At 39.1% G+C, this 26,668-nt stretch overlaps 1 protein-coding gene across 1 annotated transcript in view; it reads left to right on the forward strand.

The window, feature by feature from the left end:
* The window catches only part of ubr1 (ubiquitin protein ligase E3 component n-recognin 1), a 128,542-nt gene that overhangs the window by 41,926 nt on the left and 59,948 nt on the right, over positions 1-26,668 (forward strand). The window contains exons 11-27 of the mRNA XM_048227879.1: positions 891-989; positions 1,197-1,354; positions 1,504-1,603; positions 2,189-2,317; positions 3,535-3,715; positions 4,315-4,376; positions 4,493-4,603; positions 8,081-8,146; positions 8,254-8,355; positions 8,497-8,560; positions 12,742-12,866; positions 13,664-13,716; positions 19,830-19,932; positions 20,023-20,071; positions 20,630-20,784; positions 22,820-22,919; positions 26,169-26,272. Of these exons, the coding sequence (XP_048083836.1) occupies positions 891-989; positions 1,197-1,354; positions 1,504-1,603; positions 2,189-2,317; positions 3,535-3,715; positions 4,315-4,376; positions 4,493-4,603; positions 8,081-8,146; positions 8,254-8,355; positions 8,497-8,560; positions 12,742-12,866; positions 13,664-13,716; positions 19,830-19,932; positions 20,023-20,071; positions 20,630-20,784; positions 22,820-22,919; positions 26,169-26,272 (1,761 nt within the window). The remainder of the gene's footprint in view (positions 1-890; positions 990-1,196; positions 1,355-1,503; positions 1,604-2,188; positions 2,318-3,534; positions 3,716-4,314; positions 4,377-4,492; positions 4,604-8,080; positions 8,147-8,253; positions 8,356-8,496; positions 8,561-12,741; positions 12,867-13,663; positions 13,717-19,829; positions 19,933-20,022; positions 20,072-20,629; positions 20,785-22,819; positions 22,920-26,168; positions 26,273-26,668) is intronic.

The following is a 26,668-nucleotide window of genomic DNA, read 5'->3' on the forward strand; positions in this document are numbered from 1 at the left end:
AGGACAATTCCAAGCTACCGGCCGAATTCCCATGAAACGCTCTTACAAACATTTAATATAACTTGGCCTATAAGGAGGCCATAAAAACAGCATTACAATGGTGCCGAAGTGTGAACGGGACCGTTACCCATGACCTGGCAGTTCCAAGCCAAGCCATTTTAACATTTAGAGATATGGCAAGCCATCTGAACTGGATAAACTTCAAAGCAGAGGAAAGATTTATTAGGCTACTTTCCATTGTTTGTGCATCCATGGTAAGCTGTTTTAATATTTAAAGTTATGGCAAGCCATCTGGAATTAGAATTATGCCTAGAAACAATAAAACTACACATGTTGATAATAAACTAAATGTACAGTATATTCAATTTCATGTTCAAATTTGTGTTATGAAAAAAAAAAAAAAAGGCTTTCGACCATTGTTTTGGGCACTTTATTTTAAAAACAAAGTACCGGTTCAGGCACCGTTTTGGCACCAGTCCGATTTAAGAGTAGATAGATAGATAAATACTTTTAATCCTCCCCGCAGGGGAAATTCAGATGTCCAGCGGCAGTGTGTTGTCTACCAATAAGCAGTGTAAGAGTATTGGTTTAGCACTAGTATCGGACAAAACACATACCCAACCATACAAATGTCACTGCGAAATTATCGCGATTAATCAGCGTTATTTTTTTATGCGTTATTCTTTCTGAAATTAATTAATCAAAATTAACACATTTTTTTGACAGCCCTAGTTATTTTAACCCACTTTAGATATATTTGAACTAAGGAATGAGTAGAAAGTGGTATGAGCCCCCTGTCTGTATATTTAGCCCCTTACTTCCAGAATCAGGTCGGCTGATCTAGGAATACAGGTGAATGTCTAACTCTGTGATATCTCCTTGCTCTCCAGTTGTATCAGCAGCTCCAGAAAGACTTCATAAGTGATGATCATGAGAGAAACATATCTATCACAGCACTTTCTGTCCAGATCTTCACAGTACCAACACTGGTGAGCACTACTGCAACAGTTTCTCCATATCAGCAATGAATAGTTAATATGCTAAATCTTTGGTTTGATGAGTACAAAAAAGTAGCTGGTCATACTGTTTCATCTCAATCTTATCTCAATCACCCCTAACCCCCTAACCCCCCCCCCCCCCCCCCACCCTACACACACACGCACACACACACACACACACCCCACAAACACACACAGGCCAGGCAGTTGATAGAAGATGGAAACGTGATAGCTGTGATCACAAACACAGTGATGGAAATGCTAAAGGAACATCTGGACTCCAACCAACGATTCCATTTTCAAGGCTACAATTCTGACAAGTTCTTCCGAGTCCAGGTCATCTTCCACGACCTAAGGTGCCTTTCAACACGTGCACATATACTATATGGACGAAAATATTAGGACTCTTAAACCACTTAATCACTGAATTAATTTGTTTCTTTCTGACTGTTGACAAAGGTTTATAAAATAATACTTGATACTTTTATGCTTTAATTATCCATAGGTACATCCTGATCAGCAAGCCCTCTGTGTGGACAGACAAGCTGAGGACCCATTTTCTTAATGGTTTCAAAGTCTTTCTAGACCTCCTTAACTGCATGCAGGTATCTATGTCTATGCACCTACTGTGGGCAGGATTATTATGAGCCAATGGACAAAGGTCAATAAAACGTGAAGATCATCTAGAAATGGTTATGATTGCAGCTGCAGTAGTGTGTTCTTGCATTCTCTCTCAGCAATTTTGATTGAATGATACTCAGTTTCAAGATTGTGTCCCTAGGTAGGTGTGTCCCTTTGTGTTTTTGTGAAATAATTTGACAACCATTGCACCAGAAATTACAAATAAAAATGTGTATGCTCTCTAGTGTAAGCTCTCATTAATGGAGTAGCGCCACCTAGTGAATGACATCAAAGATAAATCTGCGGTGTGCAGGCGGCATTTTGCGCACCTGTCTCCACATCACAGGGTAAAGCGCGACATTGCAGCCAGCAGCTTTCTTACAGCTTGAAGCGGAGGATTCCTAGTCTTTCAATGGGAGAATCCAGTATTCTTTGCGCAAACTTAAGAACTGTAGTATGATTTTAGAATAGTTACACTATTAAATACAAATGTAATGTGATGACACCCAACACTGATGATGACTGATTGATGCCCTCTGTATATTGTACTATTTCTCTTTCATTTGTAGGGAATGGAAGAGGTGAAGAGGCAATTTGGGCAGCATATTGAAGTAGAGCCAGAGTGGGAGGCTGGTTTCTCCATTCAGATTCAGTTGCACCACATTTTGTCCATGTTCCAGGACTGGTGTTCTTCTGATGCAAGTAGTACACATTATGCACATACATACTTTAAAACTCCCTAGCTGGTGTGAAAATATTGTGATGATAATGACATATATATGTATGTTGTTATTTCATGTTATTTTAATTACTCTATCACTTTACAAACATTATGAGAAAAAAAAGTAATAAACTTGGATGAAAATAGTTTTAGGTGATTAACAATGATGTAGGTCCACTGAAATTGATAGCCAGCAGTTCAAAGGAGGATTGATCAAGCATAGTGAGTAGTGTGAGTTTAATAGTCTCCCAACATACCAGTGCAAGACTGCCTCCTCTCCCAGAATAATTGGATTTTAAAGATGAAAACAATCCAGCGGTACTGCTTGATTAAAAGTCATTGGTTTACTGCCAAGTTTCCCTGAGAGTCCAGGTCATGGTCCATAATAAAATCACTGATTGGAGGAGCTTTGTTGGTTAGAGACCGGATGTTATATAATCTAGGGTTCAAGTTGGTGTGTACATCTGACCAGGGCAATGAACCAAATACAGACTAGAGAGAGGGAATAGTTTCTCAGTAATTTTTGATGTGGACTCGGTGGATGTATTTTGCCCATCAAAGAATGTCATGTTGGCATAGGAACTCTACAGGAGGTTCCGTAGCTTTCCCGCAGCCAGTAGAGTTCACTCGCTGAGTAATATCCCTCCTTCTTAATGCAGCAGATGAAGTGTCTATGAACTGATCACTGACAGAATGTAGGATGATCAGTGTTTCATCTAGATTCTTTTAAAATGAATAACATCGGCACTGATTTTGAGCCTCTAAAAATGCCTTATCTTGGGAGCCATGTTTGGAAAGTATTATTGCGCTGTGGTGCAACTGGCTACTGCATTCGTACCACCTTGGGTCCTGGTGCCCACAGGGACCCGGGATGAGTCCGACCTGGGTTATTTCCCATCATCTCTCTCTCCCACTTGCTTCATGTCACTATTCACGGTCCTCTATCAATAAAAGGCGAAAAGCCCATATATTTATATAGACAGGTGCATCTCAAAAATATTTGAATATCATGGACAAGTTAATTTATTTACATCATTATTTTTCCATAATTTCTTTCTTAGATTCATTACACAGCCTAATATATTTCAAACCTTTTTTTTTTTGTTTTAACCTTGATGATTACGGCTCATTTAATTACAAATGCTGGACCATGTTATGAATTTTTTTCATTCTCTTTGTGTTTCTTTCCCACAGGAGATGGTACTTCTCATGGCATTTAAAGAATGCCACAGGGCCCTTATGGGCTGCACCAATCAGCCTTTCCACAGTGAACCAGTAGATATATACATGTGTAAGCATGTACTCAATCACCGGCCCTATAAGGTATCTCAAGAGCCTGTCAGCATCCACCTGCCCATCTCTAGACTGTTAGCAGGTAAATCAAATTGATCTAAATGCCTGGTTATGTCAAAGTGATTAGTGTGTGGGGGTGGTGGTAGTTTAGTGGTTAAGGAACTGGGTTAGTATGCAGTAGCCTGAAAAGTTTTGGGTTCAATTCCCAGCTTCCACAGTTTTGCCCTTGATCAAAAGGCACTTACAGTAACTCGTAGTTGCTCTGGTAACAGTGGCCCTGCAATTTAATTGACATGTACACTACCGGCCAAACGTTTGGAGTCACTTAGAAAAAGCACATAATGTAATCTGAAAACTACTGCCCTGATTAAAAAACAATGCAACTGATATCAGCTGGTATTCTGTCTATAATGGAGTGGAATGGAAATTTCTAAGTGACCCCAAACTTTTGACCGGTAGTCGCTTTGAATAGAAGCCTCTGCTAAATGAACAAATGTAAATGTCTAGTTGTTTTTGTTATTTATTTTCCTTCCATTCTTATATTACTGTCTCTGTTATGCTATGACATTTAGTCTGCAATTGATTCCCTTCCCTATCCTTGTCCTTGACTTGTAGTGGCTGTAAGGGTATAGATAAAACTACATCCTAACTTGGTGGTCTTTGCACTTTACTATTTGTTAGGTCTTTATGTACACTTGTGCAGGACAGGAGCCATCAAACATCTCCCTCAGTATATGGACAAAGTAAGTAGTGCCATATGCTGTTAAATTGTCAGTCTGATACAATATATTGTAGCGTTCATAGTTGTATTGCTTCTTTATAAGATGGTCTGTGTGTTTGTGTGTTATGCATTCTATAGGATAGTTTAGACCTCTCATTCTTGGCTGAGCATCCATTGCGTTGTGTGGCTCTGGCGGCTCAGGTGTCTGCAGAGATGTGGCGCAGAAATGGGCTATCTCTTGTCAGCCAGGTTAGTATTTGAGCACCCTCATCTTTCTATTCTAATCTTTCACTAAAATAGAATGGGAAGACATTTTTATCTTGGCTTTGTTGAATAAGGAGAGTGCATGGTCACAAATCTACCATGAACAGGAAACATGGTTGTTTTCTTCCTTCATGTGAAAATCTTGGACTTTGTCACTGTCTTGGAAATGACCACTAAAAATTGGAAACAGTCAAAGACTGTTGAGAGACACGAGTTGGAGAGTCAGGAAGAAGTTGCTGGAGCCTTTTGTGAACAGTCTTTGGCTGCAAGGACGCCAATCAGCTTAAAGTTCACTTAATCATTCATGTGGATGCCAGATTTCATGAGAGAACGCTAGATATCTGCTAAAATGGGCAATTTGATTCCCCAGCCAAATTATAGGGTAGTAAATTGGCTTGTAAAATAGCATCTGACCATGTTTTTGGTAGATGATGTAGAAGTTGCATCTTCTATGTTAACATCAGAGAAGAAGGTAAAATACTCCATTCATCCATTCTATATTTGGATATGTCACAAAATACATGTACCTGTCTCAAGTCTCATGAAATTGGAAAACCGTACAGATTATTATGACCACCGCACTAGCGAAGCGGCGGTCATATGAGTTTAGTTAGATTTTTTCTTTTATTCCGTTTTTTTTTTTTCAGTGGATTTCCGTCAACGATTGCTTGCTATATGATTGCTTGCTATATGTACTTCTTATGCCTATACCCAGTGTTGGGGGGGTAACGGAATACATGTACCGGTGTTACGTATTCAGAATACAAATTATAAGTAACTGTATTCCGTTACAGTTACAATTTAAATAGTTGGTATTTAGAATAGTTACATTCTTGAAATCAATGGATTACATGATGATACTTCTGTTTCACAAGTTTATTAACTCTCGAAATAAATTAAGGCAACTCCATGTATTTCCCAGAAGCCCCTGAAAGCAATCTATGATGAAATTGTTTCCATGATTAAATCCAAGCCCCGCCGTCTTGCACTAGCCTCACATTGCACCCGTCAAAACACAGCCAGCGCGCATTATGGAGGAGCCATCGGAGACCCTGAAATAACTGTTTGCACAGCAAATTAGGAGAAAAGTAAGAGCTGGTAACTCCTGTTCCTCACTGATCGTGATTCTTGATGTCTGTTCAAAGGATATTTTCCCAAGCAAGTTTGCTGGCAATTGGATAAAGAACGGCTGAGAAATAAGCTCATTTACTTTGTTACAGTGCCTCTAGAGGCCAAATTACACCAATGTCCTTGTGTGTTCTAAAAATCAGCTACCATGTCGCAGGGGTTACAGCCATTGGTCAAGTATTGAGTATAAGGTATTAAGCATCAAGTACGCACACAGTCCAGGAGGGAGGGAGGCGGTTGTGCAAATGTGCTAATATAAAACAGACTATGCATAGAAGTCTATCTCTCCTCTACCCTTAAGTGAAGCGTTGAACAGTGAACAGTTCAATGGCCCTGAGGAATGACTTCCTCAGTCTATCAGTTGTGCATGACAGTGAGCGAAGTCTCCAGCTGATCAGGCTCTTCTGCTTTAGAATAGATGCCAATTTCCTACTGCGTCCTCACAATCATGTACCTTATACCAAGTTTGGATTTTGTACATCAAAGTATTGCTGAGATATGAGCTCACTTCCTGTATTGCAGCGCCCCCTATAGAGGCCAAATGATGCCAATTTCCTAATGCGTCATCACAATCAGTTAACAAGTCCCCTTAGCAAGTTTGGACTTAAAGGAGAATTTCGGTGTGATATTGACCTAAAGTGTGTTGAAACATGATACCGAGTGTGAACGTATGTCTAATAGCTCATCTCGGCTTGTCCCCTGCACTCCGAAATCTGGCGCTTGTTAGCTGATGCTACCAACAGGTTTTCGATGGGGGTGCCTCGGGCATCGGTCTAGCCATGCAAATAAATCACTGTTTTACACCATTTACGAGGCTCAGAGTAGCTCCACACTTCATTGGTAGACTTCAGAGGGCCCTGCCATTTAAAACAAGACATTGAGAACTTTGAAAAAGCACTGGTAGTTTATTTACAAGACGATTTATACAGACAGTACCTTCAGGAAGTTTACCGTTCGCCGGCATCTTGAATTTAGTCACGATAAGTTGAGCGACGAGTAGGAATGAACAGGTATGTCAAGGGATCAGATTCCAAAAATAATTCTGTGGAAATGCATGGATTCCAGTTGCTTCCAGTAGCAGCAACTGCAATCCATGCATTTCCATGGAATTATTTTTGGAATCTGATCCCTTATCATACCTGTTCCGTGAAAATCAAAAGAAATGTGTGACCGCTGAAACTTTTCGTAGAGTTTGGACTAAATCCAATATGGCGGAGGTCCAATATGGTGGAAAGTGATGGGATAGGGGTCGATGAACTCTGGATGGTCCAAAGATTCAGACGCTACCTCAATTGTGAAAATCAGACAAAAGAGTCAAGGATCACGCGCATGAATGCATGTCCAACAATGAACTGGTGGTGGCGCTAGAGTGTTCAATGTATATGCATAAAAATTGCTGTGAGTTTGGACTAAATCCAATATGGCGGAGGTCCAATATGGCTGAAAGGGACGCAATAGGGGTCATTGAACTCCGGTAGGTCCAGGGATTCCAACAGTGCCTGATATGTGATAATCGGATGCACCGTGCAATGGTCCCGTGTGAATGCGAGTCCAATGGCAGATATATAATAATAATAAGAAAAGCTAGTAACTCAATCAGTGCCTTCGCAGCTTCGCTGCTAGGCCCCCAATTATGGTGCAGCCACTGAAAGTGAATTAGCCTATTCTTGCGGGTAGCATATTTTAACGTGCGGTTTTTGATTGTCATTACGCGATCACGTTAATTTTGAGAGCACTGATAGGCTATACAATATAGTATTTATATTTCCTGGTCATTTGCGTCACACCTGTCATATCTCTGCGCCCAGTGTTCTCTGGGCCTAACACATTCAGCCATTTGGAACAGAAGAACACCCCAGAATAGGCCTGTTTAATAAGCAGGATTTGATGGCCGCATTCCTGCACTTATAAAATGCAATTCAATGTGGAAGTAATCCAAGTATTCAGAATACGTTACTCAGATTGAGTAATGTAACGGAATACGTTGCAAATTACATTTTTGGGCATGTATTCTGTAACGGAATACGTTTTGGAAGTATCCTTCCCAACACTGCGTATACCTTATTGTACAGTACCCTTGGGCAGGCTAGTCGTGGCAGCTGCAAGCTGGCCTTCTTTAGATACATTTGGTAATTTTTTCAGTAGCTCTGAAGCTTTCTCTTGTTTTTTGCATGCATTTTTCTTATTTGGGTCTAACACCGAGAACCGAGACTGTGTTACGTGTTACGCTGATGGTGGAAAATGGTTAAAGGTCTGAAATGATTGCAGAACTGATGCATCAAAATGATTTAACACTGTTCACAGTTTCTCCCTATCTTTGTTATTGCGCGACAGGTTTACTATTATCAAGATGTGAAGTGCAGAGAAGAGATGTATGATAAAGACATAAGCATTCTTCAGGTACGTTAACGTTACTGTTTTCTGTGGAGTGCAACATTTGTTTTTGGTATAGACCTTTTTGTTTAGTATACTTCATTAGTACTCTTCTTCCACCCGCTCACATACAGATTGCTGCCTCTAAAATGGACCCTAACCACTTTCTCATGTTAATTCTGTTGCGATTTGAGCTCTTTGATGTTTTTAATGGGAGTTGCTCAAGCAAAGACCAAGTGAGTTGCGCATATCCTGAAATCATATTGTAATCTTATGTAAATATTTTCTGTCAATGACACATTATGCAGAGTTGTTTTCATATTTCGGAGTGGTTACATTCTGGTTATTGGGAGTTTGATCTATTCTTCTTTTTGTAGGAAATTCTGAGACAATGGAACAAACTGACAGAGGAGATGCTGTATCTGCTCATTGTCATCACTGGTAATCCACCAATCTTTTTTATTATTTGATTTATTTTGGATTGACAGACAACATAATCCAAAGGATAACATGAGTGAGAACAATTATTTCCTACATGACCCTTAGACAGTAAAATTTAACACACCATCTACGTCAAGTCCAAATCATTGCTAAAATTAGAAATGGGACAGGTCACATAAAATAATAGATACATCTAAACTAAACAGTTAGATAAGATATGCTGTTCCATAAAAAAGTCTTTACCTGACTTCTAAAAGCCTTTCTGAGATTTAAAGTTTGTTCCATAACATGGTACCTGTGTAGAAAAAAAACAAATGTTTGGATGATTATCATGTCTGAAGGTTCCCTGTATGCAGATTGCTTGCATAAAATGATTCCGCTGATTTTGCAACAACATGCCAATAAACACGGGTATGCAGTGGCTATTCAAAATTGCATAAAAACGATATACAATAAACTGACACTTCGAATAGGCCAGGCTACTTTGGACTTCCGATTGCAAGGTCCCTAATTGAAACGAGCGATAGGCTAATGGTCCCGAATTTAAAAATGTTTCAGAATGCCACACAGCTAGACAACGAATGGCAGACAGAGCGACATGTCATTTATGCTACCAAAGACTGTTTTAGAGTCACATCGTTGCAAATCTCATATAATGATTAGGGTTGGGCACCGAAACCCGATTCTAATAGGGCACCAGCACCAACGCAAACGGTATAACGACATTTGAATAACAACGTGGATTTCGGTGAATAAACTTCAAAGCAGAGTCCCTCGACGTTAGATTAGGTTACTTGCAAATGTCGTTGTCCATGACCTGGCAGTTCCATGGCAAGCCATTTTGGCATAAGTTATGGCAAGCTGTCTACACTGGATTAACTTGAAAGCAGAGCTTACCATTGTGTGTGCATCCAGCACAATGGTGTTTTAAGTCCCCAACGTCCTCTTCCAGGCAGCGCTGCATGGAAGGCACTAGGGTTAGGCAAGAGTTAGGGTTAAAGGTGCGATTTGTTAACCTGACCCTAGCCAGATGAATGTCGTTCCGCTTAGCTCCGCCTAGCTTCACTCACATCCATCTGGGACCTCTTCCATTGAGAGTGATTTCTCCAACCAACTTTATGGTTTAGCCAATCAGGACGCAGGGCGGGAGTTTCATAGATGTGACCTAGCGTAGACTGTGAGTCTGTTATTAGCGTCACGGGTTTGCTTCGATGTGAGTGGTTGAAGTAGCACGTCAATAGATGACGGACAAGTGGCTTATTCAATCATATGCAAGCATTTTTTGATTAGGCCCAGCCTTCTGAAGCAACACTTCAATGGATCGGTTCCAGATGGATGAGTGGAGCTAGGCGGAGCGAAATTCATCTGGCTATTGCCAGGTTAGCGATTTGTAGGATTGTTACCGAACGTTCTGTAGGCCAAAATCAAAACACTGGTGAACGTTCTCAAGAATACCAGACGCGAGCCTCTTCTGGGTTGCCAGATGTAATGAAGACTTAGCTAACGTTAGTTGACCTGCAGCTGCTTTAACGTTTCTCCAACCATGACCCAGCTACACATTACGGAAACAGTGAAAACAAACCTCTCTAACCAACGTAACATATTTAGCTGAAGTTAGCGATGCAGATGACGATAGCCTAGGCTACCTGTTGTGGAGAAATATGGCCAGCTAAAGGCCAGACTTGATATTCTTCGTTTGATGAAGACGTCACCATCTCAGGAAGCTCCTCTGATGTCCACTTAATTTGTTTCTTGTTTTAATTTTGGAAATTTGCCTGCCTCTCATAGGCGTTCATGACTACAACTGACAGCTGTTGACAGTTGGCCTTTGCTAATTTGGCAACCCAAATAGGAGGAGGACGCTAGCCCATTATTAATCACGCTTATTCTAGAATTAATCGTTCAAAACATAAACGAAAATTCCAAGAGATTCCGCCCCGTAACTCTTTTTTTTCATGGGTTTTACGGGTTAGAGTAATGTTGTCAAATAAGCCATTACTTCAATTCATCGTGTTTACTTACTCTCTGACAACATATGGTGATAATTTTTGGAATGGTTACAGTTTATTTTCCATTATTTCCTACATACTGAACCTTTAAAGAAACAGCAAAGAGTTTTTTGTACTTTAAAATAATGTGTCCAAAATCGTTTCAGTGGTTCATCAACTCGTAACAGGGTGAACGGCACTTCGGCATTCACTTCGCTATGGAATCAGAACAATGCCATAAAGATTGTGTGCCCGTGAAAAGATATTCACATGTGTAATAGAGTTTTGTTTTTGAGAATATGATTTGCACAAGTGTAGAACCATTTTGTAACTGTGGAATTAATTTGTCTGTGTGCAAAAAAAATGCGTACCTGCAGAAATATTTTGTGCACTTGTTAAAAACATTTGTCCACAGGGATTTAGTTTGAATGTGTGTGGAACAGCTTTATATAGCTACAGGCATGGGAGAAGTGTGACATCTATCTTTCGTGTGCAAACTGGATCTACGAAACTACAAAACTTTTTTACAGACACGAATTTTGGCAGTGTTTTGTCGTCGTTTCTGAAGAGCCAATCAGCGAATTTTGGCACTGTCTTGACAGTTTCTGCAGAGCCAATTAACACATTGCATCGCCTACTGACTAGCCAATCAGGGGACGTCCTGCGTCACTGCTCTCGACCAGGGTCGGCAGCAAAGATTCTAGAACAGAGCTGGTCGGCAGGCACAGAGCTAGCGAACTTAGGTCGTAAATCTTACAAGTTATGCCTTTTACAACAAGGTTTTTGATGGAACTGTGGTGTTTAATTTCCATAATCTTTGTTTAGTGAACGCATAAAACCGTCAGTTTTTTGCTAAGCAAGAAGAATCAAGAATTACGATCTTTGAGTTTGTTTATCGTAACCTAGCAACCGAGGCTTTAAGTGTTAAAAATTATTGCAGTTCCAGTAGGCCTACAAGATGTGCTGTAGCACAGTGGTTAGAGGAGCGAGCTTTGATCTAAGGATCTTTGGTTCAAGTCCAGCATCAATCATTCTGCCCATGTTAGTTTTGCACTGATATTTACATGCCAACACAAAAGGTTGTATGTTTTAACAGGCTTGTTGTTTATTCAAGGCTGTTTTTTTTTCTCTTGAGGACTTGGTCCTAACCTTAAGAGGTGCTATTGTATTAATAGAAGATTAACAGATGGAATTAAAATGCTCAGTCAGATCATTAGTACAGTGATTTTCAGATAAGGTTGGACCATCACTATCAAATAAAGCACAGAATTTTGAGGCACTAAACTCATTAAAGATGCAGGCGATCGGGGTGAGATTGTCATTAGTAGGTGGTTCATAGCTAAAAAACTATATATTTGTGTTCAGAAATAGTCATATCCAGGCAATTGACAGAGGATATTTCTACACCCAGGGTAAAAACAAAGTCCAGTGTATGGCCTTGGTTATTCGTTGGCTCACACACATAACTTAGTAAACATTAGTTGAGTCATCAACATGGAAATTAAAATCACCACAAAGAAGAATTCTGTCATACTTCAGATGTTCTTATCAGCTGAAGTGAACACATTATGTTACGGCTAATGACACACGGCGTCATTACCGGCAAAAATGTTTTAAAAATGATTTTGATGTAATAACATGGACAACAAGTATTAATTACTTAAAAAGATTTGTTTTTACTTTAGTTGATCCAGCAGTTTCTCCTTCAGATGACGTGAAGATGAGTCATGCATACTGTAGTGCTTCCTGCTGTTTTTCCTCCAGCTGAAGGAGATGTCAACTCTTGATTTTTCTCACTTAGAAAAAGAAGTTCGCACCACAAATCCCTTAATCAATCATATTGCCAGAAAGCCTATGATGTGACGTTTATGAGGAAGTTTTCATTAATAAAATCGGTTGGGGCATAGCAGAGTTATTAAACTGAATGTCCTACTTGAAAGCCCTCATACAGGCATATGCTACTTCCAAACCGAAATTAAAATGGGCCGTCTGCAGGATTAAATCCAATAGGGACTGACTATTAACAGACACTCTATTAACAGATGCTCAGTCTTTTTCAAAAATCTCTCACACAATCACCATAAAAAACTTACTTTAGTTGAATGGTCACAACATTGTTGACTCATTTGGTCAGTGTGTGTTACTGTGTCAAGTACTATAATTTACACTCTTCCCTGAATGGGTGTTGTGCAGGGGAGCGGTATGTTCCAGGCATCAGTAATGTGACAAGAGAGGATGTTACAATGAGGGAGGTGATTCATCTGCTGTGTATCCAGCCTATGGCCCATAGCAGTCTCGTCAAGAGCCTTCCAGAAAATGTGAGCTTCTTGTTTCTGTTAAGTCACTCTACAATGTCAGCTGTGAACATAACAAAAAAAAAACATTACGTTGTATGGGATGCCACCACTACCATACAATCCTATTGTCTGAAAAGCAATAAGCTGTCAGTCAGTTTTGTCTTTATGAATACATTGTTTTCTCCATGAAGACATTATCTAATCTTTATCTGATTATGAAGCATAACATCTACCTAACAATGTGATGACATTTCCACCAAATTCTAACATTAAAGGTAAAGAGAAGACAAAGTGGTGTTGTGACAATTAGTCAATTGATTGACATCGTGTTTCATTGCATGTAAATTAAAGGAATCTTCCGGAGCAAAAACAACCTAGGGTCAATTTCCAGGAGCTAATAGGTTCAAACAGTTGTTTGAGACCATAATTACGTAAATCGGTGCAGTGCAGTGAAGGTTGGCTAAAAAAACACACTCTTCGGAAAATAACATTTTTATTACCTTTTGAAACACTTACGTTTGTAATACTTCGATTTGTCTTTAGAGAACCTCACCACACTACCACAGAAGTGTCGTTCTATTTTGAACATTGTCAATGGTGAAAAATAGAGTTTGTTATGCCCTGGGCACTTGCATTGTAAGACAATTTGGTGTTAATGCAAACCATTGTCTTTCTCAAAACTGCACTACAGTAATTAACATAATTATGCTCTCAAACAACTGTTTGAACCTATTAGCTTCTGGAAATGGACCCTAGGTTGTTTTTGCTCCGAAACATTTCTTTATTATATTTGATCTGTGTGAATTTATTTCATTTAGGAAAGCCATGAGACTGGCCTGGAGACGGTCATCCCAAAAGTCGCCACTTTCAAGTATGTTTCTAATAATGTGCAATGTGCATACTGTACATTCCAAATATATGCATACCAAACAAACACACATATTTATTGAACAGAAGTAGATGTAGTCATGAGGAAATTAGTTTGGACCCTTATTTGAGCTCATTGAAAGAATGCTTAATTTCTTCCTGAAAAGACAAGTGAGGAGTGGCAGGAAACAAGTGGGACAGAGAGGGATTGGAGTGGGAAATGACTGCAGGCTAGGTTTGAATCCGGTTAAATCCAAATTTTCTTATGTTTGTTAGATTCTTTGGTTGCCCAAGGAAATGTTGCTTTGTGTTTTTGTATCAATGTCTATATTGAAGTTGCACTCAAATAAAGCTTGATAGGTGAATCAGGAACATAAATAAAGTGATTTATTGTAGGTGATAAAATAGTTAAAGCAAAGGAAAATGACTTGAACAGTCACTCTACATAGTCTAACAGGCTTCTTCTTAGTTGCTGGTTGAAGACGGCTGACTCGGCACATGGCAGAGGTGCGAGTCCAGTCGCTCCATAGATCCATCTCCTTCTCTCTGTTGATCTAGCTCTATCATTCTATAGATTCATCTCAGAGCTAAATCCCTGAGACAAAGCAATTTAGATTTTAGGTAAACAGACAAGTCTTTAAACGCATTTTGAAGATCCCAAAACTATCGCCAGAATGATTGCTGTGCAGATCTGGCTGAATGTGATGCATGTTTGTAATGTAAAATTCAACCAAATCTGCACAGCGCTGCAAAATATTGAACTCATACTGATTTGATGCTACCGGAACATGAAGTAAGGCAATGCGCTGCCTTCAGAAATCAAGGACCAAATCCTAAATAAAATGAGTTAATATAGGTTTAGAGTTTTTTTTTTTTTTCTTCTTCTGGATGTTTTTTAAAACAAACAAAAAAATTTGTGTCAACGATTCCCGCGACACTGAAAGACCAGGCTGCACAGAAGTTGGTGGGCATGTACTGTAGCCCCACAAGGATGACATGGAACCATTGTTTTTCATTTTGATCCGTTGCTGGGCCCCCCAAAGGAGGGTTGGCCAGACACAGTTTTCTGTGAATATCTTGAGAACCGTTAGGTCTAGGATGACCAACTTTTTTCGAAATACAAATTAAAAGTCACGTGATCGCGCGTGAAGCCAGCCAATTTGAAGTAATGCCCACTGTATATTGGCCTCAAGGGGCCATGTCAACCCATCCCATGTCCACACATTTGAGGTATAGCGCCACCTAGTTAAAAATTAAAAGGCAAAAACGATGCGTTGTAATTGCAGGTTTCTTTGGCTGACAGGTTCAAAACTGCACGGAATTTGAAGCGTAGGATCATTATGACACCCTCTGAATGCATGCCAAGTTTAATGGAATTGACCCGTCGCAAAACCCCGCCCATCGAACGCAGATGAGCCAATGGCAGTCCTGTAGCTCCGTGCAGGCAGACATGGCCCGTCAACTTCACCTAACGGCTCCATAGAAATGTATTGGGAGCCTTGATATTTGTCCGGTTTTATGGGATTTTATAGTGATATTGAGTTGAGTGAGTTGAAAAGGACAGTCAAACGACATGTGGGATTAACACAACACCGATACACAGAAAAATGCCTTTCAATCTTACGTTTTCTGTAATTATGTTAAATTAGATTAAATTCTCTAGTCCCAGATCTCCACTATTTTGTTAGCACTACTCCTTAGCAAACCATAACGAAACAGTGCTCCACCATCTGTGGATTAAGCCACACAGTCAACTCAATGTAAGTAAGATAAATACGGATGTTAATTGTTTTCAGCATTGCCAGCATTGTATATAAAATGATTGTCACTTGGAGGAGACTTGTAGATAACTAACGTTAGCATAGTTAGCTAACCGCTGCTAATAACATGCTAGCTTCGTCACGTCAGAGAAGCATGGGGCTGTGCCACTGATCTTTATAGATCAGTGGTCTGTGCACAGTAGTGTAACATTTATTCACCATATAATAAAGTTGAAGTGGCTCTGCAATGTAGGCTATGTTTCCGTTTTTTGGCAGCACCATGTTCCTTACATGACATGGCCCAGTGTCCTTGTAACATGCATTCAAGTCTATCTAGCACAGCTAATATTAATATCAGTGAATCACACTCGCCTCCCGTTTAAGTTTGTCACCCAACAAAGCTAGATATGAGTTTTTATACATGTGTCTCCATGTCATACTTCAGTCTTTCAACGGATTGTAAATGATTGTAAATTAATTTAGGTCCGTGGCTCTCTAAAAGAGCCTCTTGTTCTGTAACTTTTACAGAGTCTGAACAGCTACTGTACCACTGAATTTCTCACAACTCCGTTGAGTTTGACGGGCGTAGTAACAATAACTTGGAGGCGTGGCTTTCGCGAACGGTCAATTCTGTTCATGCGGGGCCATTTCAGCTACACACACACGCATGCTACACATACACACACACACACACACAGATAAACATATACACACACACATTTTTTTGTGGAGCTAATGTGCAGGACTGTGCAGCGGTCATATTTTGTACTACTTTGCCGTACATGTAGTTGATAAATATGGCTCAACCAAAATTTGGCAAAAACAAGGTTTTAGGCTAGTTGGCTCCCTTAAAGTGCAACTGACAGGTTATGGTTATTGTACAACCCCAAAACAGAAAAAGTTGAGACATTGTGTAAAATGAGAATAAAAATAGAATGTAATAATCTACAAATCTCTTAAACTCATAGTTAGTTGCAAAAAGGACACAGACAACATATCAAATGTTGAAAATGACAAATTTGACTATTTCATGGAAAATATATGTTAATTTCAAATTTGTTAAAAAAAGTTGGGATTGGGCAACTAGCAAGACGATTGGGTATGAAAAAGAGCATCCTAGAGAGGCAGGGTCTCTTAGAAGTAAAGATGTAGGGGTATTTATCACTCTGTGTAAACTTGTGCGCACAAATGATGAAACAATGTAATTTTAATGCTTCTTAACATAAAATTGTGATGTATTTGGGGAGTTAATCATCTATAGGACATAATATTATTAAAACATTCAGATAATCCAGAGAAATCTTTGCAAACAAGGGAAAGAGCTGAAAAACAAAGTGGACGTCTGTAGTCTTTTGGACCTCAGATGGCACTGCATCAATACCAGACCTGTTTCCAGACCTGTCATTGTATGGGCTCAGGAAAACCTCTGATAACCATTGTCTATGTGCACAGTTTGATACTCAAAAACTCAAAAACTGCAGCCAAAATTGTAACAGCTAAAATTGTATTGAGACATGATACACAAAATACCACCCTCTTATCTGGGCCTGAGCTTGTTTAAAATGGACTGAGGTCACATGGAAAAAGGTCCTGTGGTTAGACCAATCAAAGTTTGTCATTCCTTTTGGAAATTATGGACTCATCTGGGCTAAAAGGAGAGGGCCTATCCAAGTATCCATTCTATCCAACTTGTTTTAGTGCTCAGTTCGAAACCCAACATCTACAGTATGATGGTGTGGAGGTGCATTAGTGCCTATAGCATGGGGATCTTGCACATTTAGCAAAGCACAATCAGTTCTGAATGATGTATACAGGTTTTGAGCAACATATACTGCCATCCAGACAATGTCTTTTCCAGGGATGACCTTGAATATTTCAGAAAAACAATGCCAAAAGGAATTCTGCAAATAATAAAATAAATAAAACAGTATTTCTCCATAGAGGAAGAGTTCAGGTGCTAAAATGGCCAGACTGCAGTCCAGATTTGTCAAATTAGGTGCATAATGGAATGAAAAACATGACTAAGAATACCCCATACTGTTGAGCAACTGAAATCCTATATCGGGAAGTAATGGGACAACATTTCATTCTCAAAACTCTAGCAAATGGTCTCCTCAGTTCCTATACATTTACAGAATGTTGTTAAATGAAGATGTGAAGCAGCACAGTGGTAAACATGCTCCTGTCCCAACTTTTTTTGAAACATGTTGCTGGCATCAAATTCAAAATTAACATATATTTTCCATGAAATAGCCCAAATTTTCATTTTCAACATTTGATATGTTGTGTATGTCCTTTTTGCTGCTAAATATGGCTTTACGAGACTTGTATATTATCACATTCTGTTTTTATTAGCATTTTACACAACCTCCCAACTTTTTCTGTTTTGGGGTTGTATTTAGAAGACCAAATCTTACAATTGTTAAGATTAATAGTAAACCGATTTTAAAAGTTGGTGAGCTAAAACTAAGCAAAATAATTCCTAATGATTTACATTTTACATTACATTACATTACATTTGGCTGACGCATTTTTAGCCAAAGGGACTAACAACATGCTAAACAGTTTTAAAGCAATTCTCAACAATTTTAGGACAAACGGTAGAGTACAGTAAGGATAAGTGCATCAGTGAGTGCTGTTTTTAACAGCTACGTGTCAGTTCAGTAATGATAACAATAATGTAAATGCAATTCCAAGGAATTACCAGTGCATAAAAATGCAAAATTGCCATGTAAAATAACTTGTATAGTAAATTATGCTAAATAGCTTATATAGTTCATTATGCTAAATAAAACATTTGATATGCTGATTCCTAGAGTAATCATGTTACCAGTGTTAATGAAATGGTTGCTAGCTTAGATATGGTGTCTGCTATGCTATATAAAGTTGTTGCTATGATGGTTACTAGGGGTATCATATTGACTCAGGGCTCTACAGTGCGCCCATTTCACTCGCACATGCGAGTAAAAATGTGGCATGCGAGTGCAAAAAAAATTTTAGGCGCACTGGTGCGAATGACTTCTAACCATGTCAATGTTTGTCTACAAAATACACCGCAACATCGAGAAACATGTGCAAACCATAGAATCACGTCGCGAATGCAGCATAAAAACTACACCTCCCATCAACGTTAGCAGTTTCGCGTTGTGACTCGCTAGTAATCGCTTCTATCAAATCCAAGAGCGCGCAGAAAAAGCGGAAAGTTAGACTAGCCAGCCAAGATGCAAAGATTGAAAAAATTAGTTCTTCTATCCACCGAATTCATCGGATATAGGAGGAACAGGATGAGATTCTGAGAATGCAGTGAGAGAAGGAAAGGTAACCTAACATGCCTTTTAGCCCAGTTGACGTATTGGCTGCAATATGCAAAATATAGCTGTAGCGAACAGGCACAAAAGTAGCCTCCCGTAATACTCCCATTTTATTCAAAGGTAGAACGCTACTGACAACTCCAGGCTTCCACGCATGCTTGTTTGTTTACACCGAATACAAGCTGAAGTGAAAAACGAAAGTAGGCCTAACGTTTGCCTACTGCCCCCATCAATGCAGATATTTAAAAAAAAAAAAAAAAAGGATAAAAAATATATATTTCTTTGATAGCCTATGTTGGGTTTTGTGGAAGAGAAAATTGACTGTTTTTAGTAGTAGGCTAGTATTAGGCAGTATGCAGTGAGATAGGTCACCATGGGCATATTTGGATTAGCTACAGATGGATTCACAAATAAATAAATTAGCCAGGATACTTGATATACAGGCTAAATGCAAATATGGCAATGTATTATAATATTTTACATTAACAAAATGTAGGAAAATAGAACAGACTGAAAATAAAGTAGGCACTGATCTTTAAAATCCTGTTTCCTGTAGCCTAAATGTTGTCAGTCATTCTTAAAATTCGCAATTGGTACACTGGCATGTTTAACTGTTAGCTGCAGTGTAATGTTAGATGTGTAAGTTAAGTACAGAAGTGACTGTGCGCCCAAATTTTTGTCTGTGCTCCTAAATTTTTTAACTTGGGCGCACAAGTGCTCCTGGAAAAAAATGTTAGTGTAGAGCCCTGTGACTGCTAAGGAGGTTGCTAGGTTGACATTACGTTAGTGGTTGCTAGGTTGTTGCTTGGGTAATTGAGGTAGTTACTAGATTGTTGTTATGGTAGATTGTGTGCATGGATTATATTCCAGCCCTTTTGGCTAGCCATTTGGTAGCCTTTAGAATAGAAACATTTATTCACTCATTACTGCATTTATTACATTATAAATGACATTTCATGTATTGTCTTGTCTCTGATAAAGTAATGAAGTTACTTATAGGGGTCAAGTCCAATTTTCCTAGAATGACAGTTTCCCCCCTGACTCAGGAAACCAGGGGTATCAGGGCATGGACTGTATGAGGTGAAAAAGGAATGTCTACAAGAGTTCAACCCCTTCTTCTATCATTACACCAAGTCTCAATTCAGCAAGGTGATGATTTCTGAGATTAATCAAAACAGCTGGTATACAGTCATGTCTATGCAAACACAAAAACCCTGTCTATGTCATTCTTTGCTCTAGGCTGAAGACACACAGAAGAAGAGAAGAGTGCAGGAAGGAAACGATAAAGGTAAACAGTAGCAGTCAGATGTTGCTAAACCATTTTCTCTCTTAAGTACAACAGTTACTGGCTGCACAATAAAAGTACAGAAAATGTTCTTAGTAAGAAATGTCATTTAAGTATAAGTATATATAGTGAGTAAGTATATATACTCTTTTGATCCCGTGAGGGAAATTTGGACTCTGCATTTATCCCAATCTGTGAATTAGTGAAACACACTCAGCACACAGTGAACACACAGTGAAGTGAAGCACACACTAATCCCGACACAGTGAGCCAGCTACAACAGCAGTGAGGGGTTAGGTGCCTTGCTCAAGGGCTCTTCAGCCGCTTCCTACTGGTCGGGGTTTGAACCGGCAACCCTCCGTTAACCATTAGGCCACGGCTTCCCCACAATTTGACTTGTTAGTTGCATTTTCAACTCTTTGGATCAGATAGAAAGACATAATAGCCACACATAAATGAACAAATACTTATTACTACTAAACCATGGGATATGTTAAATTGTATGGTTAAGTTGGAATGCCAGTTTTTAATGTGCTTGTGTTTTTGTGTTTTTGTACTCAGCGCTGAGGCCCCCTGTACCTCCTGCATTCACTGAAGCCTTCTCCACTGTTGTGTGTCTCCTAAGCTGTGATGTATTTATCCATGTGCTCAGGCACATCCTCCAGAGAGTTGTCGAGGACCATGCCCCTCTCTGGACTGAAGCCATGATTCATAAGGTGTGTACTTTTTTCATTAGTAGAAGACTGTGTTTGTGTAGTGTTTGTGCAATATTTGTACTTGATAACAAGTTGGCTGCAATTCAAATGTACAGTTACAGCCATTGATTAACCTCTAAAAACCCATCTTAGTTCCTGAAAGATAGTTTCCCTCAGTTGGTTGGTTGTCACTAGGGGTGGGCAATATGGACAAAAAATAATATCTCTATTTTTTGTGATTTTGACGATAACGATAATTAGTCAATATCCTTTAAAAAACTGTTTTTAAAAGTCCAAGTTACTTTACAGCTCATTATTTATGAATAGCATTATTACAATAATAACCAATAACCTAACCTATGACTTTTTAACCAAACCAATGCATTGTCACTATGACGACACATTTCCAATTCTGCCCCCACTTGTATGTGTGGCAATGACATGGTCTAGCCAGCTACATTACAGAGGATTGATAGGCCTGACAGTTTCCCAAGAGAAAGTCTGAAGCTGAAGTTCCTTTCAAACCTTTACTTAGGTTTCACCAGAGCCCGTCTATGTCCTTATTAGACATTCTCTGGTTTCACTGTAAAACTAAGCAGACCTTACAGAATAGAAACTAATGCATTAGCTTATGGCTAATGTATATGAGAAATCCCATAGAGATGCTAACGGTTAGCATAATCTATAAAAGTTTATATTTAGAGCGAACTTCAGTCCATTTACAAAAAGGTAACATAAAAAGATTTCTTTCTTTACAACTGACTATTAAAATACACAAAGGCTAGCCTAATGTTTACATATAATACTGTGACTTTAACTCATCAATGCCACTTGAACGAAGTAGCTGCACAAAATAAACATTAGGCTGCGTGTGACAACGTGGACCACTAGCAATCACGTGACTTGCTCTGCTGCAGCCAGGGGCTTCTCTCGCATTCACCTCCTGGCTTAGTGAATGTATGGGGGTTCAATGCGTGATTTCGAGTGTTTTCCCCTTAAGTAATTTAAATACTTGATAATGTCAATTTGCACATTGTTAAAACAGCAATCACGATATTATCACAGACAATATATATCGCCCACCCCTAGTTGTCACTGTGGTGCAGAGCTAGAGTTCAGTAGGATGACAGCCACAGGGAAGAAGTTTCCTCTGATCCTGCTGGTTCAGGTGCGGAGAGACCTGTAACGCCGTCCCGGAGGGGAGTGCGGTGAACAGTCTTTGGTTGTGGTGAAAACAGTCTTTGATGATGCTGTGTGTCTTACTTGAGGAACTGGTGATGCGTTGTACAGTTTTCACCACCCTCTGCATTGCTCTCCCAGGGTCCCAGCTCATCCTTAAAAAGTCTTAAAATGTCTTATATTTCATTTCTGATATTTAAGACCTAAAAATGTCTGGAATTGTATAAGCATTACATTTGATCTGAAGCAGAATGGTTGTTGTTTAGCTTATTCAGACTTGCCAACCTGTACGCATTTTGCATATTAGCTGCGGTTTTTGACCTAGAAAGTGGACCTACGCTAGTACGCTTTTCCCCTTTTTTATAAGTTTGACCTGGTGAACAGTTAGCTTGCCAATGAGCGTTGAGACAGCTGAAATTTTTTTGACCAATCACAACGCAGGATTCATTTCCCTGGCTTTCATCCATTGCCTAAAACAAGCGGGAATGAATGTGTAGTCTAACGCCACAAGTCAGCACCAGCCCTGTTTACCTCTTGTTCCCCTTCTCCCATTCTGCATGTCTGGCTTCTCAAGTAAGGACTGTTCATGAGCTCCTTTGCAAAAGTAAACGGATAGAGAGGGTTATGGAAAACGATTAAGAAATTAAGAATTAAGTTAACATTATGTATGTATTTGCAAGTTTTTTTGGATGTTCATAATCTGACAAAGGAAGTTACATTGTCCCTGTAAGCTATGTTGCTCAAAGTGTTTTCCATAATACTGTTTAACGTTAAATACAAACAAACAAACAAACTGCGGCAAAAATATATATATTTTTTTAACTGACATTGTTTAATAAAATGTTGAGTTTATGGGTCAATTTTGGTGTGTTCATAGGCCCTTCACCTCATAGGTCAGGCGCTTGTGGAGGAGAATTCCCAGTTGGAGGCTGGCAGTGTGGAGGATGTGACCTTTAACTTCAGCCTGAAGGCTTGCAGTGAGTTTGTTTTTGTATTTAATAATGGGTGCATTAGCTGTGATTTGGATTGGAATGGACAGCCCCTTGATTGTGACTGTAGTTCAGAGTTCAGTGTTGCAGGGAGTATTGTAATAGCTGTGCAATGATGGTAAAAGCAATATATTACACCATACTGATGTCATCAAGGTATAAGCATTCTATTATTATTATTATTAGGGATGTCACTTTTGTGAAAAAATCATGTTCGATTTTTGAGACATAAGTGTCATGTCTACCGACGTTTCTATTTTCAACGGCAAATATAGGTCTAGGCCAATTCACAAACAACTAACAGGCATTAGGACGAACGTAAAGTGGGCACTTGTAGACGCAAGCCAGCAATATTTCTGATGATTTATTGGCGTGAAGTTTCGTGCCTGCAGTACTGCTGCAGGTGTTGTGCCTCCTGGTTTTTCCCACCTACTGGTTTCCTTGTGCGTGCTCGTGTTTCTCACCACAGCTGCAGGAGTTGTCAAACATTCACAAACAAGTTGTTTTAGACGGATTTGAAGTCGCATTTCATATCTATCCCATGATCATTACACTACAACCACTCGTACAAAATACATGTAAAATAAAGGCTATAATTTTGCACACTTATAGCATTAAAATGGATTCGAACCAGCAATAAATACGCACACCTATGAATCAGACCGACCGATCAGCGCATTATCTCTTTGAGCCACTCCAATTCGCTGAAAACCGTCATCAAATCACCTATTAATTAACCACGCAAGCAACATTTTGTCTTGCATTAGGTGACACAAATGGTATTGCCTTTATCTTCTAACTCCTTGTCTGAGCGACTACCAGTCCTATGGTTTTGAAAAGTCAAATGTTCCCTGACAAAGACATTCGTAAGAATGTTTATTGACTTGAAAAATACGCTAATTTTTTGCAAACTCCCTTCATTCAACCGCTTTGTTTCTCTCCATAGTTTGATATACCAAAAATCCGAAGTAGGCCTACTTCCACATTGAACTCCTCAAGTTATTAGGGCCTATCACTCGTCTCTCATGTCGCACAGGTTGATCGCGTTGTCCTCCATTTTTTGGCAGAACACGAGCAGCACAGCAGCTGATTGAAACAGCTGTTTCCGGTGCGTAAAATTGGTGGGAATTTTCTTTTTAGCTTTCGCAATGCTTACTGCACTTCGGAATTCTTTTATATTCTTATATTCTTGTTTGTTTTATTTGTTTAATTCGTTTAAAATTAATAGTGTACATATTTGGTTAAAATCGATTCCCTATTTTAGTTTTCGAAACTTGTGTTGTTTGGTCCAATCGATTGTGCAATCGATTTCCGAACGTAAAGTGACAGCTCAAATTATTATGAGTGACAGTAGACCTGGGCAATAAATTGAATAAATTATTATGACCGCAGTGCTATGCACAAAAGCAAATCACACATGCACACACTCATTTATATACACAAATGTTGCAAGAGTAAGGAATGGAGAAGGAGATGGAGACAAATTGACAAGCGTGATTTATTTTTGCGCAGAGACTGTGCAGGACTGAGCGGCGGTCATATTTTGTACTGCTTTGCGATACATCTATTTGTTGGTAGGTCTACTGTACAAACAACCTGAATTGCAAAATCAGCCATCGTTCAGAAATGTATAGTTCCCAGTTTCACAGAATAAGCATGACCTTCTACACCTTGTCGTCTACTATCCCTTACACAACTCTTGATGTTTAATCAGTCATGTTCATGAAGTTTGAACTGTTTATTTACTGCAATAATTTCATGGAATTTGTCCAAAACTTGTCAGATCAACCATTGAATGAAAGATTAGACCAGTTTGACGGCAAAGCAGCCAAACAGGAAGTGTCTCCTTTCCAACTTTGCATTTACAAAAAGCTTTGTAGGAATGCGTAGAACCATGTCCTAAGGGTTTGCAATTACATTTGTGACATTGGGCAGCTGGGTCCAGTATCTTATAAGATCTTCCGATGTTATTTGCTGGTTCCCCAGATTGTCTGTTTTTTAGCGCTGAAAAAAGTAATTTTATTGATTTAAAGGTGGGGTTTGCAAATCTGGTGATTGATTGTTGATATTTGAACAACACTATCAATGCAATACACCCTTCCCAGGGCTCATGTAGAACCAAATGATTGAATAATTTCCTGATAATGTAACTCTCAATGTATGTATCTCCTGTTAACTTCATCCATAAATCTTTAAACCCATCCTCATAGATGGATATGGGCGTAACCATGGTGTAGACGTGCACTGCAAAAAACTGCTGATCTAATAAAATATAGCCAAGTGTTATTAATCTTATATCAAGATCAAAATAGTTGCTATTGTTTTCAGTATAAATAGACTTCAGTATAAAGAGTATCTGAAAGACTGGGGTGCACAAAACTTGGTGTTTGTTTTTAGGACAAATTTGCTTAACACACTGGCAGATAAATTTGCTTGTTTTCAGGATGAGACCTCTAAATTTAAAAGGAGTTTACCTTATTTTAAGTCAGATTATTTTACGAGAAAGCGCTAGGTAAGTCTCTTTACTGAAAACAATACCAACTAGATTTTTTAATCTTGATATTAGATTAATAACACTTGATTATATTTGATTAGATAAGCAGTTTTTGCAGTGAATGCAATAGTAGTACTCAAAATTAATGGAAATGCTCTTAAAGGTAGCCTATTAATGCGTAGTCACACTATCAGAAATTGTGCCGCCGAACAGCCATAACATGACCTCTGTATCATTCACAGCACATGTAGCCGTGAATCGTATCAAAATTTAAAACTGATGTTATCATACCATGACACGGTATGAAGGGATTTGTTAAAACATTTTGTCATTCAGTGTTGAAGTTGCTGTAATATCACAATTTTTAACTAATTGAAAATGCTTCAACCTCTGTGGGAGATGATGGTCAGAATATACTGCTCCACCCAAAAATCATGTTCTTGGCCCAACTAACTCATCACAGGCGAATGGAGGTCAGAAAAGCTGTTTCCAGGAATAACTGAATGACTGTCTGCCAATGTCTGGCAATTTTACTCCGAAGTTCTATGTTCACTTGTCACTTCTATCACAACTTTATTGATTCATTCATTATGACCTCCATGCAAGCATTAATGTTATTAATTAACATTCAGATCATTGGATTAGAATTGCAGACTGCACTTTTTAAGTCATTACATTGTAATACCTTGTAGCGTTGGAAATGATGTGCGTGTGTGTGATATTAGTACTGTTTACATTTTCAGGAATAGGACCTGAGCATGGCAAGTCCTTGTTTCATTTCCTGACCAAAATGAAAACACTACCGTCTTTGGAGGCACAGAAGGACATGATCGCATGGACATTGCAGGTAGGTTGCTACTTTTCTTTAAAAAAAAGTAAGGCACTGACGAGAGTGGCAGCAGTACTTGTAGCTCTGTGTCTTTGTATGTTTTTTTTGTTTACTTTCTTTACTTCACAACTTCGGATTACACACTTTAAGGAGTGTTTTTTATTCTTATGGATATGGATCAGTTATTGCAATGCTCGCACTACGAAGGAATGCTGGTGGTGTTCACGTTAACATCCCCGAGGAATTGTGGTGCTTTCGGGGCTATAGAGCAGGACGAGGCGACAGGAGAAGAAGTGGAGATTCCATCAATTTCCTCAATTCCATCGATAGTGATGGGGGACTCACTGGCTAACAAAACTGGCTGTCCTGGTAAGAAATCAGAAGCTGTACAGAGAATGTAGCCTGATATGCCTT

Source organism: Alosa alosa, chromosome 2 (genome assembly GCF_017589495.1).
Source record: "Alosa alosa isolate M-15738 ecotype Scorff River chromosome 2, AALO_Geno_1.1, whole genome shotgun sequence".
Lineage (NCBI taxonomy): Eukaryota > Metazoa > Chordata > Actinopteri > Clupeiformes > Clupeidae > Alosa > Alosa alosa.